This window comes from Vidua macroura, chromosome 3 (genome assembly GCF_024509145.1).
Source record: "Vidua macroura isolate BioBank_ID:100142 chromosome 3, ASM2450914v1, whole genome shotgun sequence".
Classification (NCBI taxonomy): domain Eukaryota; kingdom Metazoa; phylum Chordata; class Aves; order Passeriformes; family Viduidae; genus Vidua; species Vidua macroura.
Genome location: NC_071573.1, coordinates 100,929,680 through 100,946,511, shown reverse-complemented (window position 1 = coordinate 100,946,511; position 16,832 = coordinate 100,929,680). Strand labels below are relative to the sequence as shown.

General features: G+C 41.6%; 1 protein-coding gene across 3 annotated transcripts in view; it reads left to right on the top strand.

Annotated features, from left to right (window-relative positions):
- Positions 1–11,407: 11,407 nt before the first annotated feature.
- ROCK2 (Rho associated coiled-coil containing protein kinase 2) overlaps positions 11,408–16,832 on the top strand; it is a 104,419-nt gene continuing 98,994 nt past the window's right edge. Inside the window, exon 1 of one of the 3 annotated variants that reach the window (XM_053972195.1) lies at positions 11,408–11,625. In XM_053972195.1, the coding sequence (XP_053828170.1) occupies positions 11,476–11,625 (150 nt within the window). In that variant the 5' untranslated portion in view covers positions 11,408–11,475. The remainder of the gene's footprint in view (positions 11,626–16,832) is intronic. The other 2 variants (XM_053972192.1, XM_053972193.1) reach the window with 2 other exon arrangements.

Genomic DNA, 16,832 nt, shown 5'->3' with positions numbered 1-16,832 from the left:
ACTTAATTGCAGATTTATCTTAAAGATCTGAATAAACAAATGCTTTCTATCTTTGGGATAGAAACAAATGCTAGTCTTTCAAATTGCCAAAATTGACACATTGTCAGTGTCCATGCAGAGATTAGTAGTTTTGACTCAAAAAATATTGACAACCCTGGGCCACTGAGCAGCAGAAGAGGCAAATGTGGATTAGCGTGTATTTATTGATTAATTATGTGTTTCTCCTGGTCTGAAATACTCTAGACTGTATTAAAAATTTACTGCAGGTTGAAGCTCAGGAATCTTACTTCTTTCAAAAAGGCTTTAAATTTGTGACTCTAGATGATGACTAGACTCTTTAAAACAAGTATTTTCCAATCAATATATGTTTTATTCCCAATCTGTAAAATTCTGTTCCTTTATACATGGAGAAAGTATAAACTGCTTGGAAAGAGGGATTGGACAGTTGTCCAGATATTGCTGTCTGTAATCTATGTATGTGTCTCTGAGGATCAGTTGCGTGGAAATGAAAACACGATAACAGCAATTGTTTAGATAGATTTCGCCTAAAAACTTCTCAGGCATTTATGTTCTCTCTCCTGACTTTATGCCAATTGTCCATCTCTTATATTGACACATGGAGTATCCTGATCAGGCTGGTGGTGTATGTTCAGTCAATTGCTTCCAATCCATATAACAAAATCGAGGTTCAACTAGAAATACTCATTCTGCCATGGTTTTATTGACAGCAGATGATGGATTTGAAATGGGCCTGAGTTCAGCTCTAAGTATAATTTACTTAATTTTTGCACTATGATATTTTTGTATAGGTAATTCTTATTTAAAAGTAATAATGGATTCACAATGGTAATACTGGTAGTACAGATGAATTACGGAGATACAGAACTACCATTATCAGAAGGATGAGATGTGTAACGCGCAGCCGTATGTCGTTTCTGTTTCCATACAGAGAAAATCTCAGGGTGGGCTGTCCTTTAAGGACAGTTTTACTTGCATATAAACCTATATCTCCTTTCAACACCACATCCTGCTGCTGTATGGCAGCTTGCTGCCTCTGGAACAAACCATTCTTCTGTGCTGTGCCCATTTGCAAAAAGGGAGGACTGTCTTGGTCTCTTTTGCAAACTCTGATCAGTTCTGCTCTGCAGTGACTCCTAAGAGTATGCCAGCTTCCCTGGGACCCTCCACAGGATGCTTGTCCAGCACCAGCAAGGGCAATCCCCAGACTTGCTGTGCTCCATGAAGTAACCACAGTGGGTGCCCTGGGACAGCATCCTTACCGAAGACAGTACTGGAGACCTCTTCACTATCTAATTTAAAGATGCTATCCCAGGGCTCTCATTTCTGCTGCATGACTTTTAACAAATTAAAAAGCAAAATAAATTCAATGTTCCAAACACATAAACATAATTAGCATCTTACTGACAATTTCAGTTAAGAAGCTGAAGTGTACAGATATACAAATAAGTGTTCCTTATGTTTATTTTACATATACTTTGTGTTTTTTGGTTTTTTTTCCCTTTTGATATTCTATCAGTCTTGTATTAAAAATGCAAGAAGATCCAAAACATTTAATTAATCTTCAAGTATAACTTGCCTTTTTTTTCAATGATGAAAAAGTTGTTCTCACTCTAGGTTAAATAAATTGACATTTAAAAAAGACTTAAGAGACAGGATTAACCCTTTCCTCATACTACCTCCCAACACATCTGTTTTTTACAGTGGCCAGTGAAATGGGTTCCGCCTTCAGGTATCAAGGCTTGCGTGAAACAAACACTGTAAACACCCTGAACTGGTGCAGAGTTTCCAGGGAAACTTTGGTGAAACGGAAAAAGGGAGACATTATCTGCCATTTTTTATCTGTGTGTGTCAGACAGTTCCCCAGCCCCGCAGAGGACCCAGCGGCACAGAGGAGCACATCTGCCCCTGCTGAGCCCGGGGATGCCAGAGCTGCAGGGCCACTAGAGGGATGTCTACAACCATCCTTCCACAGCTTCTGAAGCAAACCACCACTTCACATTCCTGACCAGCTGCAAATCGCACACGGCAACCAACAGTCCTTAGAAATGCTGCAACAGAGGCATCAGAGGGCTGCTTGCCATGGCCTAGGGAGAGTATTTGAACACTACCAGTTGGAAAGATGAGATGCAATGCTTGGAGTGCTATAAGGTCCAAGACAGCAGACCAGAAATGATACAGTCATGATGGATTCATAGAATGCTTTCGGTTACAAAGGACCTTGACAATAATCTAATTCCAACCCCCCTTGTTCTGGTTGAATGGTTTTAACACTATTAAAAACTACATCTAGTTCTATCCTTTTATTTGATTCCAATAGTTTAGCTTGTATCTAGTGGAATGGCATAATCTATTTAAACTATCAACAAGTTAGCACAAGGCTCACTGCAAACAGTGATTTTTTATTAGTTTAAATTAGTTGACTAGAAAAGCATGAAAATGTAATAGAGAAGAGTTCCCTCTCCTACAGTGATCGGCTATCAGAACTGATAGGATGAAAGGGGCTGCAAAAAAAGGAAAACATGAGTAAAGCAAAGAAATAAGCATTAGTTGTAAGTGCTATAAAACAGCTTGTGTACTCCAGAACAGCATAAGTAAGGAGCCCCAATTTACTGCCCTGGTTGGGTAGATGGGTCAAACTGTTACTTTTAATTACATTTACTAATAAAAAAAAAGTTTCAATTTATGTGGAAAAGAAGCATCATGGATTTTAAAAGAGGTAATAGTTAGAGTTGGGTGATTTATTTATTTATTTTAATAGTTAATTCCCCGGAAAATGTGGTTTCAGTCATGTCTAAACTATTTGCTTCAAATTTGCTGCACAGTTTTGGCTGGAAAAAAACCAAAGGGGATAAACTGTGTCGGAGGAAAGTCCCCAATTACCCAACAGCTCAATGATCAGAGCATTTACTTAGGTAGCAGAGACCCCTTAACAGAGGCTCTATTGAGGTGGACTATGCTCAGACTTTCCTGTGACCACTTTGATTTTTGTCCCAGTTGCGAGGAATGGGGACACACCTCCCAAAGGAGCAGGCTGGTTCCCAGAGTAGGAAGCTGTGATTCTCATGCTCCCCCTCGCTGACCCAACAAACTTGGTGCCTTTGTGCAGGTCAGCAGCTTCATTGTGAGGAAGAATTTCCCCTTTGTCCTGCTTCATGGATACCAAGTCCTTGGACAGCTTTCTAAAAAGTAAAATTCTGCTTCAGGTTCCCTTGGACAAAAGTAGGATTTCCTCATCCTAAGTATATCCATGCTATGACATTCTTTCAAGAATCCAAAACAAATATTCTACATCAGATTAAAACATAACATTTAATGGTTCACGCAAAGAAATAACCTTCAGGTTATTTTCTTTCAGCAAGGAAAAGCAACCAGTTTAGTTATGTCCACACTGTGCTGATTTTTATGACATTCACGGCAGTTCTTGAACAAAAATGCAACTTCCACCAAGTCTTTAACTGATCATGAAATAGTTTGATAACCTTCATCCAGACTACCCTATGCTTCTTACAAACCCTTAAGTCTGCAGCCACATAAAAACTGAAAATGACATTGAGAGCTCCTGACTCCAGTCCTTGTGGTGCTGGACACCATATCTTATGGCCCTTTCAAAGTGCACTGATACACTGCAGGTAGGTATATTCTGGCTGCCTTTACTTGGATGAAGGTTGTACTAACCCCACATTGTGAATAGCTAGAAACAGTCTTATTTCCCATCTGTGCTTATTTGTGGCCAGTTTACTCGCATATACTCTTCTGCCAGCATTGTTCTGTAATGTACAGCTCTTAAACTCCTTGCTTGATGTTTTTGGTGTATCTTTAGACACCACCATATTCTCATTCACCTCTCTGCTGGATCTAGAAAACTGAGTTATTCAAGCTACTTCACATAAAACAGGCTGCTTTGTTCTTTTATCTCTGCCAAATTCCCATTTTCAGTTCCTCTTCTCCAATCAGAGGAATTGAACTATTTATGTCCCAGTGTTCTCACTTGATCTTGCCCTAGCCTATCACACTGGAGCATCTTTGTTAAATTTTACAATACCATTTATACTTTTTAATTGCACATTTTCATTAACTCGTGTAAACCTGAAGTAATTCTCCTCAGCTATTTCCCAGTGGTAAGTTCCCACATTACATCAGAATTTCTTACTAGTCCCCAAGGACACTCCCTCTATAGACTGTACCATTTAATAATGTCCTGTTTCTATCATTCCCATCACTGAGCTGATCCAGATCTTCTGAGCAATATCCCAACCCTCAACTCTCTGTGAGTTGTCTGATGCAAACAGCATCAGCAGCATAGTCCTGGATTACATCCTGGTAAACAAAAAGGTTCCAATTTCAAAAAGTTAAACAAGATGGACAGGGACTGGTCCTTGTAGTTCCTACCAATCCAAATCTTCAAGGATTCATCTAATACCTACCTCCCTATTTCACCCCATAAGGCATTGCTATCCTACATGAAGTGGGTTCTTTTTAATTTGGCAACAGCATGATATCCCTCAGAATGTTTTACTCTCCTATAAAAATTGTACATGAAAATGTCTTCTAATAAATCTCACTAACTTCAGCTTTCTCACATCAAAATCTTCCAAGTTTTCTTCCAAATTGGTTGCAATTACCTCCTGTAATACCTTATTTTTTTCTTATCCATAAACATGGAAAATTAAAGTATTACAAGATATGTTTTTCTTATCCATGTGTAGTGTTTCATTTTAATATTGTCCCCCATCACCAAAAACTAAGGCAAAACTGAGATCATCTCTATGTCAGCCTCTTCACAAAGTAATCCCATTTATTATTTGACAGTCAAGTCTAGAAATAACAGTAGTTAAACATACTGTTCATGTTGGACAAAAGGATAGATAGAAAAGTAATACTTTTTCCAAGCAATATCCTCCCTCCCTTCCTCCCTTCCCCCTTCCCCTCCCTTCCCTCCTCCTTGACTCTGATGCTATTTAAATGCAAAGTCATGTCATTTCTCAAAGTGCATATAATTATATGCAAATATTTCCTTATATGCAAAGCTGTGTTTTCACTCATGCACTCACAACTGTTCTTATTCATATCTAACAGCCCCTGCAACTTCCCTGAGAGCAGGCACAGCAGCTGTAGTTATTTACACCCCGTTATCAGCTGGACTGGCTTCGTTTCCCCACAATTAATAGTAGCTAAGTCTTGATGAAAAGCAGATCACAGGAATGACAGTGCTAATGCAGAAACACATAATGTGGGTATTCAGAGATGCACACAGAAACTCTACACTAATCATCTTTTTTTAGCTTGCTCTATCCAAGTCATCTTCTACTGGCATTTCCCCCTAATTGCCAGGAGCATTCAGTGCCTGAGGTTTTACTGTCATTTTCCAAGCCAGTTCCTGCATACTTATGTCAAAAGGCCAGATCAAAAGAAGGATTGATTTGGTGCCTCCAGTGGTTCTCACACCAAAATCCAAGATGACAACTGAAAAAAATACTCAATAGCTGTATAACTGTGCAGGTCACTAAGTTTGCTACGTACCTCTCTGCCTCAATCCTGCTGAGTGTTCTCATCAAAAGGCTACAGAGCCTTTTTTTCCTGGCATTCCATTTCTTATTAATGCAATTTTCTGCAAAACCACACACCACCCTGCAAGATAGTGTCTAGGAAGTTTATTTGGAGGTGTACTGTGCAACATGAATTGCCACAGGATGGAGAAAAGACAACACGTACATGGGTTCTTGTTCTGCTGATGGATTCTGGATCAGATCAGGGTGAACATGCTGGTTCAGATTATGTCTCATCTAGGAAAACATGGGCCTTTGGCCACATTTCTCATAAATCCTATTCAGTATCTAATGTTTAAATGTTTGATCCTAAATACAGAATAAACTATCAGAAATGCTTTTGTTCTTACAGGTATGTGTTCACTGGAAGAGATTGTTACAGGCATGCAAGTGACAGGTCTGAATCAACCTCTAGTCCCCTTGTCAAATTAAAAAGAGGCAGAGATAGCTTTGAGAAGCTCTGGCCAGCACTTCCAAAGGATCAGAAGCGTTTTACTCCTGCATATTTCCAATATTTCAACCTTTATGATGGGTCATGTAAAGGAAGTGCTGGAGATAATGCTCACAGCAGAAAGAAGAGCAGCAGAAACCCTCCTCTGCTCCAAGATACTGTGAGGTATAAACAGCCTACTGACAGCATAACAGCAAGGATTTCATAAATCACAGCAGTGTCTCCAACTCCTGTGATTTACACCTAAGGGCCACAGAGCCCTAAGCTTCACCTAAATACACAAAGCAGCAAAGGAAAACTCGAGGACACTTTGTTCTTAGTCTCCAAGCTACACTTACTGCAAGTTTCCTCCTGGGACTTACAGGAGAGAATCTGGCACATCACCATCACGTAAGTATTTCAATTAACCTAGATTTACAGCTTCACTTCTGTCTTCCCAATGCATCCAAGAAACTACTTTATCATATATATATGAAACTACCTTATTAACAAAAGCAATGTTATTTAACTGGGGAGAATTATGTAAGCAATTAAGAACCAGGCAGAGACCAAGTCCTGTGTTATCAGACACACCCAGGCATTAGACAGCCGCTTTTGATTCACACCTCCTTTTCTTGATTCTCTGGTATTTGTGCTTAAGATACTGACTTTAACACAGCAACAGACAATACCAACTAATAATTCTGTATTTATCAGCTATATATGCTGTTTGAAAAAATGGGAAGCAGCTACCTGGCACACCTTCAGAGACAAAGGTACATGCCTTTCCAAGCAGAACAGTAGATATAGGCCTTTACCTACTAAGCTTACCAGATGAAGACATTTTCTTTAGCATTTGCTTGATTACTTTGGTTTGCACTTAATTATACAGATGGCTGAGTGGTTTTGTAATTTTATAGCTGGCCTGTGCTGGTAATTGATGTGGTAGTGTCAGTCTTACTGAGGCTGGTTTGAAAATGCATGGGGTTTAAAAAGCTGCTTGTATTTAAAGCCGCTAGTTACAATGCAAGAGATGAATTAAATGAAAGAATGTTAAACAATGTTGGTTTTTTTTTTTCCTGTGGACTTTACATAACTGTACTATTTGTCCCAAGACAACACTGGAATCATTATATCAAAGATGAAGATTGTGGCTGACTTTGCAAGTCCTTCAAAAACATAACTCCTATATACATACATTGTGTACCTGTCTTCCTGTCTGCTTACATTAACCTAAAATGAAGAAGTTTCTTTTTAATCCAGAAAAAATAATTTATTAACCCTCAGACAGACTGAACACTAGCATGTGAGAAAGGAAAATTAAAGCAAACAAACAAACAAAACCCACAATAAACTTTTATTCCTTTTCACTCCTAATTCATACTTATTAATATAAAAGTAAAGAAAGCCCTGTACTAATGATATAAATCTACATTATTTTCTGGAAGTAGAATGATGATCTTTAGCTACGCCCTCCAAAGTCTCAAGACCTCATTATCTAAAAAATTACTTGTCCTATTTCCATCACAACAACACTGATCCACGTCAGTGCAGCGTCCTAATCGAGTGATGATAGTTATGCACCTTTGCCTGTAGCAGTCTGACATGGTTTACTTTTGGCAGCTTTCAAAGACTGTATTTCTTGGACTATTGACAGGTGTTTTGTCCTTCTTACTCTGTTGTCACAATTTGGTTCTCATTTGGGTTAGAGTTGATTCATGTCACTGGATAAAGATAGTCCATGATATCTCTGGCAACTCACTTAGCTCTTCTATCTGTTCTAACGTATGCAAAACACAAAAATGGACCAGATCCACGAGATGCTAAACCTAAATTTTAGAGAACCTAGCTGTTAGGAGAATCAACTCCCCTGTCAGTAGTGCTCTTATGTTCTTCAAATATTTGCAGATTGGGAGCCTGAAAAGAGGATTTGCAAAAGCCTTACTTAGCCAGTAGCAAGTGCTAAAAGCACAGCCCCTTCTCTTAAAATAGATGCACACATGGGTAGTTTGTCTCCTTTTGCAATAGTAGTGAAAGCATGCCTGAAGTCCAAAGCCAAATCCCTCTTCTCCCTGAATAGGCTTGGGGCCTAAAGGAACAACCTGAAGCGGATTGCTTTTAAGCAATAAGCCCCACATACCAACTTCTCACAAATCTGTACCTATAAATGTAGCTAGTTGTGAAAATGGTCAACAGCAAATTCCCTACTGCCTTGGGACACTTAAAACATATTTGGACTTTAGATATCTGAAGAGTTCAGCAGCATTTCAGGGAGCAAACAGAGAGATGAAGGATCCAACTGCAGACTCCTAGGCTTAAAGCTACAGTAGGCACACTCGAAGGCTTGGACTTTGCCTTACAAAACATAGTAAATAGCATTTGACAATTCACTGCATGGGACTTCAAAACTAGCATACACAGAGTGAGTAGGAAGAGTTCTTCCTTAGATGGTCATTGCAGGATTTACACCACTGAGAGATTTACACCACTGAAGGCAGAAAAGGTAGAACTGTAAAAAGACCACAGAAGGTGGTGCTAATTTTCCTCTAGATCATGTTAAAACAGTGTTTTTTCCAAACGCTGAGAGAAAGATCTGACTTTCTGTTTTTGTTACTTAGTCACTTATAACCAGCAATAAATCTTCTGCTGATGATTTTGTTGAGGATTCGTGCTGTACAAAGGAATTCAGCTGACTACTGTTGTCAATTTGTCCCTGTAACAGAGTAAAACTTGTTTAGTCAGTAAACAGATATATCCTGAAGGGTGGAAGAATAGATCTGTTGGGCAAGAATTTCAAGAAGGTACTATTTCTACACACTTACTTTTGAAGTCACAATCACACTTTTTTTCCTATGTATAAAGGGATGTTATGCTTATTTAAGATTTTCTTTGTTACCTTTGTTTAGATAGCACCCTGAACAATGCCATTAAATCACCTAAGCTAAAGATCAGTTTTTACAAAGCTTATAGATAAGAAAAACTGAAGAAAAAAGAAGCACCTTGCCTAGAGCCAAGAGGAAACTAAGAGCTCACATCATCACATAACCTGGTGCCCAACTCTGAGCTCCTTGAAATCACCCCCAAAGTTGTTGTTCACAGTAACAGAACTTAGCACAAGCTCCTTATTGATCACTAGAGACACACTCCTCATGTTTGGTCTGTTGTCCAAATCTATTTTAAATCCTTTAAAAAAAACAAAACATGTTTGTTGTCCCACTTCTAAAAATTAGCCAATGTATATGCTGCAAGTGAAGAAATCATGTTTATTTTAGGTAATTTAGAGTTTTGAACTGTTGTTTTGCAAGGCTGTGTAACTTCATGATCTGGCTAGTACCCACATATAATCCTAGTAGCAACCCAACTCATTCTCACACTTACTTCTTTTATCTCCTAGCAAAGTAAAATGTTCAAGAAGAATATGTGAGTTTTTTTTGGTGGTGCTGCAGTTAAGCAGATCCTAATCTGTTTTGAAGATGAAGTAGTCCTAAGATATAAATAACCAGTGCCTCTCCCAAACAGATTTCACCAATTCCTTCAGAAAACTCACAAACTCAATGTGTTTCATTGTAAAGTGTGAGTGATAACGCCCATATTGACTTTTCAAAATGTTCTTGTGTATGGATGTTTCTGTCAGGCTTGAAGATTTTGACTCAGTGGACTGTAAAAGAATCCAGTTATGGGGTTTGGGTGGATATTCAGAGCAGACCTTCCCTCTAGCTGGGAGTTGTTTAGCACCAGGGCCCTGACTCAGAATATCAGTGAGTGTGATCTCGCTCAAAGCCATACAAGTGACTAACATATTTACTTCTCTGACTCTCTCTCCTCTTCCTTTAAAGTTAAAATATTGAGCCACTTTTCTGACATCAGCTCACTGCCAGCCAGCTGTCAGCTGAAAGTCAACACAATAAAATGTTAACCTTTCCTCCCTGAGGTCCCTCCACCTGAGCAAATGACACCTCCACAGTCTCTGTTGTTCTGCCCTAGAACATCTGCCCAGCAGCCACATCTCAGGGCTTCTGGAACCATAGTTTGGCCACAACCTCACATGCCATTCCATGGAGCATCCCTACCATCCAACTCCCCACCTCCATCCCTGCAGCCACAGCTCAGGCATCAGTGACACCCTCCCTGCTGTAGCCTCTTCTTGCCTGTCCCCTCAAAGTGCCCACCAAGCGTGATAAGGTGGCTGCACCCATCTCCAGCACAGTGTGGAGGCTCATCTTCCTCAGGGGGCATGAGGGTGGCCTGCACCTTCCCCAGCACAGCTCCTCACTGCCTAGTTCTTCTTCCTCCATCTCCTACATGTAGGATATACACACAGGAGAGGGATGGAGTACCTCTTCTATGAAAGAATTTGGATTGCTCAGCCTGGAAAAGAGAAAGCTTTGCAGTGACCTTATTGTGGCCTTTCAATACCTGAAGAGAATTTATAGAAAAGATAGGGCAAGACTATTGACAAGACCATGTAGCAACAAAACAACGGGGAACAGTTTCAAATTCAAGGAGTGTAGGTTTAGATTAGATATGGGGGGAAAAAAAATCTTTACCATGAGGGCAGTGAGGCACTGGAATACGTTGCCCAGGGAAATTGTGGATGCCCCATCCCTGACATGGAAGGGCCAGGTTGGATGGAGCCCTGAGCAATCTGGCCGAGTGAAAGGTGTCACTGCCCATGGCACGGGACTTGGAATTAGATGATATTTAAGGTCCTTTCCAACCGAAAACATTCCATGAATCTCTGATTCATGCTGTAAGCACTGCTACTCTGTCGGAAGCACTGCTCTCCCACCTTCTCAAACATTTTTCGCTTTTCTTCCTGTGTGCTTGACGCCATGTGGGCAGGGTGAGGTCTCATGTGCCAAAACGCACACAGCCTTTTCTCTGAGCGGCTGCCTTGTCCAGGCCCGGCACGGCCCCGCCGAGCTCAGGGCTGTAGCCGGGCGCTGATCGAGCGCTGAACAATGCGCCGCTCGCAGCGGGGCCTTGTGGGTAGGGGAGGCGGCCTCAGCGGCGCCGGGGAGCGGGAGGCCGCGCCGAGCCGGGGGTGGGCGGAACGCGGAGAGCGGCGAGGGAAAGCGAGGCTGGCGGGGACCGCGGCTCCCGCCCCAGCAGCCGGCGAGCGCTGCAGAGGGAGCCGCTCCCCTTTCGCTCCCCGCCTCCCCCCGCCCTCGGAGCGATGTCCCGGCGGAGCGGGCAGTGAGGCGGCGGCCGCCGAGGGACGCCCTGAGCGGGGAGAGGCGGGGGCACGGCGGGAAGCGCTCCGTCCCTCCCTTCCAGCTCTTTCCCCTCCCTCTCCCGCGCCCGGCGGAGCAGCGGCCGTTTTCCCTCGCCCTTCATGCCCGGGCGGCGGCCACCGGCGGCGCTCCCCTCCGCTCCCGCCTCGCCGCCCCCGCCCTTCCCGGGCTCGCCGCCGCGCTAGGCCCGCCGGGCGGCCCCGCGCAGTGCCCTCCGCGGGCCCGGCACTAGGCGGGCCGGAGGATGAGCCAGCAGCCGGCGGGGAAGATGTCGGCGGCTCCCCTGGCGGCCGAGGCGCTGGAGCCGGCGGCGGGGATGCTCGAGGGCCGCCAGAGGAAGCTGGAGTCCATGATCCGCGACCCGCGTTCCCCGGTCAACGTGGAGAGCCTGCTGGTAAGGGACGGCCGCGCCTGGGGGAAGCGCTCGGCGGGGGAACAAAGGGAGCGCTGCCCTCGCCTCAGGCGGGCGGGAGGGAACGGGAAGGAAGGAAAGGGCTCCCGCGTCCTGAAAGTGTTTTCCTGGGGGAGGACGAAAGATCGTCTCCACGCCCCCGGCCGGGCCACTGGCAGCGGGGAGGTGGCGGGAGCGGCCCTCGCCCCCAGGACTGTGTTGAGCGAGGGGACGGGCACGGCGCTGTGAGAGGAGAGCGAGCGCTCCCCGATTAGCTACATCTTATTTGGGGGAAAGCGAGAAACGTCCTTGGCGAGGTCTGCTCCAGGGAGAGGAAAACCCCTTGCTTTCCCTCCCAGCATCGTTCACACCGTTCGCTTTCGCGTCTGGGAATCACAGCGTGTCCGTCCCCAAAGTACCTGCCTTTGTGTGCGCTGCCGGGCACCCATCGCTCACCCACTCTGAAACGTCCCCTGGTGAAGCTGAGGTTGCTGTGTGATGTGGAAATAATTCAGGAAAACGGGACACGCCTAAGGGAGAAATGTAACTGGAGGGTCCAGTGACCCTTCACGTTTATTTTTCAATGGGGCAAATTGATTCGTCTGTGTCCTGTTTCAAATAGCATTTTTCCGTGTGAGTGCATGAAATACAATTTACCTTAGAGAGAAATCTATGCCCTTGTGAAGAAGTGTGAAAATTTAGATTTTCTCATTTAACCATCTGAACTCTAGAAAGGCAGCCAAGAGACAGATTATTACCATTATTGTTATCAGTACTATAATTATTAGTATTTTAACTGAACTTTAGGGTCTTCAGATCGTATATTTCCAGTCTGCCCTAAGATTTCCAATGTGTCCCAGTTATGAGGAGCAGAAAAAGGGGTAATAAATCCCAGTCCTTCCAACAGTTGCTCAGGGCACTTACACTGTGTCTTTTTTTGTGCTTTCAAATGACTCAGTCCTGTTTGGCCAAAAATACAGGAACTGACTGAACAGAATGTATGCCTGTGCTGTGTGGAGAATATAGGAATTTCCTATAACATCTGAAAAATGTTCTTCCCGAGGCTGTGGTGCTGTGTTACTCCTCTTATACATGTTCAGAGGCATAATGACAGCCATAGTCAATGGAGGGGGGTGGGAAACAGTGCTACATATCTGACTGGATTCAGATAAGTTTTTGCCTAGGCCAAAGCAGAGAGAGCTGCCTCTGGGCTTCGCTCCCAGCATTTTCACTTTGGTATTTTGCTTGGAAAACTTTGACCTGTGGCCAAAAAAGAGCAGTTAAAAATAGTACAGTCGTTCTGAAAAATGCATCAGGTTAATACTTAACCCCAGTAGGCTTTTTCACACTCTGCTTTTGTACTCAACAGCATGATTCTTTTATTTTCTCACCTCCCATGTCTTGGACAAAGATGGAATACACTAAAATATGTTTATGTTTCTGAAGAGAAATCCTAGCTACAAAATTGAGATTGGGCTGCTTAGAACTTGATTTTTTTTTGTTTTGTATGCTAGCAATGTAGACTGCTTCATGTAATACATTGAGAAAGCAAACCATGGGAAAGTGTTAGCTGGATTATAAATGCTTTTTTTTTCTACAGTAAAAGTCATCACTGTTCTCTACACTCTGTCTGTGAGTATTGTTTAAAAAACTAGCAGCAAGTGAAATATAATGCTAATCAATCAAATTTCCTAGCTTGTGCAGTCTACATATCTGTGTATGAAATAATGGACTTTTTATTACTCTTATTAAGGAAATTTGCAACAGATTTCCTGTCAAAGCACTTTCTTTTGGTCTCTGGTATTGTTGCTTTATGCAATTTGACATTAATTTTGCATTGGTGTGCTGCTAAATAGTCTGAGTATGAAAGCATATTCATATTGAAAAATTTACTTGTTTACTAAACAGCTCCCTTGCACTGTAAATTATCAAAAATTGAAATGTGTTTTCAGTTAAAAGTAGAAATACAGCAACATGAACTGAGAGTCAGGGAAAGCATCTTAAAAAGACTAGCTGGAATGCCACTATTCCATCCTCCAAAAATAACATAACCAAAACTAAAAATGTGGAATGGAATTCAAAATGGAATTCATTTCCTTACAGTGTAAAAAGTCATAAACAGCTGCTATTCTGTATTTTGTGTGCATGCTTTATTTTTGGGAAGCCGTAAAAAGCGAAAAAGTAGCTGTTGATCTATAACACATGGTGTAAATTTGAAAGGCGTGAGAAGCTGAGGTAATAAGCTGTCTTTCTCTAGATAGCAATTCCACTGTCATCAAGAGATGTTTTATTCAGTGGCTCTAAATGAAGAGACTTTCTTTGCGTACCTTCCTGACCGCAGAGTGGCTGACCACATCCATCTGTTTCTTCAGCAGGAGAATCTATGAAGCCAAATACATTGATTATGTTCCTCCCATCCCCCTTCGGGGCTCAAGAGAGACTATTAGATTTTCTAATGGGATTATTGCTATATTGTGTGCCTTAACAGTTATTAATGCCTGTGTTGAGCATAATTTTTTGTGTTTGATTAAAGCGTATCTTCAAAAAAGACCTATGCATTCTCAGTTCAGAGGCATTATGAGATGGAGAACTCTGCATTTAGTTTGTTCTCACAGGCAGTTATGAGGACAAAATAAAACGTCCCAGGAAACAGCCAACCAACCGAAATGTGTGGCATGGTTATTACCACCCTTTTTCTTCTAAATAAAAAAATAATCATGAAGGACTTTCTACTCATTAGCATAGATGAGATGCACAGCCAGCACTTGGTGGGGTTCTTCTGGTTTTGGTCTGATAAAGAGATGAAAAGAGGAATGCTAGAACTGTGTACTTGGTGCCATGATAGGTGTCTGCAAAGACATCCACAAAGGAAGTGGTTATTGCAACCTCATTGAGGCGTTGGCTGAGTGCTCATTCTCTCATTGTATCTTGTTGAAAGCTTGTTGTTAGGTTGCCTATGCTAAGATAAATAATTTTGATATTGTCACTTTGGTGACAATAGCTTTCTATGGTACAGTCTTGCTCTTTTTGGGCATGTAACAGTGCATTAATGGTTATGAAAACCTGTTTCCAGTATTACATTTAGATCATGCAGATTACTTTGTAAAGCTACCATATTTTTATTATTTGCTTTTCTGCCAGTTGTGTCACCCACTAATTTAATGAAGTGACATTTTTATGTGTACTGCATGTACACATGGATGATAGCACTTAATGGCATTTGACCTTGACTGATCCATAAGAAACCCTTCTATAAATACATTCCTACCAAATAGTTCCAAGTTGACAGCTAAATTTAAGGAGAGCTTAACAGTGCTCAAATACATTTGGGCATTTATGATTTTGCATATAAGCTCTATCTACAGTATGAACTGAGTTATTTTTGATAATATTTCATACACATTCTGTAGCGGTGTGTTGGCAAGTGCTATCTTCTCTAAAACAAGAGCAGATAGGCCTACACTGTAGGCTGTGTAAAACTAATCCAGACCTCTGCTTCCTTGCCTTGTGTAATTGTTTCACTTCAGTGCATGTTGAACTCAACTTTTGAGTTGTGTGGTGGTGATGAACAGCTCTGGTAAATCTTACCATCCTCTTCCTGCAGTGCTGTGCATGGGCTGGAGCTGCTCGAGTGCAGTTGTCCAGAGAAAGGTGCTGGTGTTTGCCCTTGGTCTCACTCTTCAGTGCAGGCCTCAGGATTTTAGCGTTAAGCTTGAAATTTGACATTACACTGGAGGTGTAAAATGTTGAGTATATTCTGGCTGCTCTGCTATGGTTGTGTCAGCTTTTGAAAGAAGGAGCTCTTAAAACTGTTAATTAGGCAGTGCAACAGTGAAATTATGAGCACAGTGCTGGAATGCAAACATGGTGGACTGAGAAATGGAGAGATGATTAGCAGGAGAGGGCTCAAGTGTCTCAGAATGCACATGCCTTAGAACCCAAACCCACAAACCAAAACTGAACTAATTTACCATTTATTTATTTTTTTTTAATTTAAGCTGACAGGTAAACTGTGTATTTACACTAGTTTGAACATGAATAGATGGGTCATCTACATGGGTCGTTGCCATCAAGACCCTGAATTTTATTCTTAATGAAAAGCGGATTGAACATACAGCTGTGACTCCCATTCTTTCAATAGGTGCATCTGTCCATAAAGATCTCATCAACTGAATAGATGCCAGCCTTGTACCAAGAATGTTAATTGAGCAGATCACTAGGCTGGGCTCTGTTAATTCAGGGTCTCCAGGCCATCATGGCTGATACAAGGTATTCCTTAGCAGGATTTTAGCCTTAGGAACTTCCTATGTATTACATAATTAATGTGAAAATTGTTTTGCTTTCCTGAATTTATTGCCACACATAATTTTGAATCAGCAAGAACAATCTGTTGTGTTAATTTGAGCCAGCAAGTACAGGGAAGAGATTCAAATGTAGCAGTTAGCAGGATCTCATCTAAAATTCATTCCCCACTAAGTAATTTGAAGGCCAGATGATTCTCTGTTCTTAAAGAAATAACCTTTCCTTGTTTGTCATATTTCCTGTGCTGTTATTTCTCTCTTAGTTTCTAACTCTTTCTATAAATATTCTGTTTTTGATCTGTGATTTTAGAACATCTACTGCAGAGTTAAAAAATATGATCCTTAAGGAAATGGAATTGTCTTTTGTTCATTGTTCCCCTCTGATGGATTTATATATAGCAGTATGGTTAGGTGGAAAAAGATAGTTCTACTTTTCTGACAGCTTTATGTGTTTTTATATTCTGACTTATTCTACACTAAGGATTAAAATGTTTCACTTCTGGTTTGAGAAAGGAAAAATAGCATTTTGCTCAGCTTCAGGTCTTTTTACTGCCACATGAGATGCATGCAGATTTTGTATGTGTGTATTCACAATAGGCATGTTCACTCCGATTATTTCATCTCTATTGATCAGGTTACAGAGTGTGTCATTAGTATCCTTTAATTGTTCAATCTTTGTAACAATTTAAGAGAAATATAAATACACCTACACTATCAAGTTAGCAGAGTTTTCTTCTGCTTTATATGTGCAGGAATAAAATTCAGTAACTCTTCACTTCTCCAAATATTAGTAGTCTCAGTTTCAGTTGAAATGTGTGCAAATGCTTGTTAGAACTTGGTTTTTAAAGTACATTTTGAGTTCTAACTAATGGCAGAGCAGTGCCAAAGCATTTGGCTCTTTGTCTAATA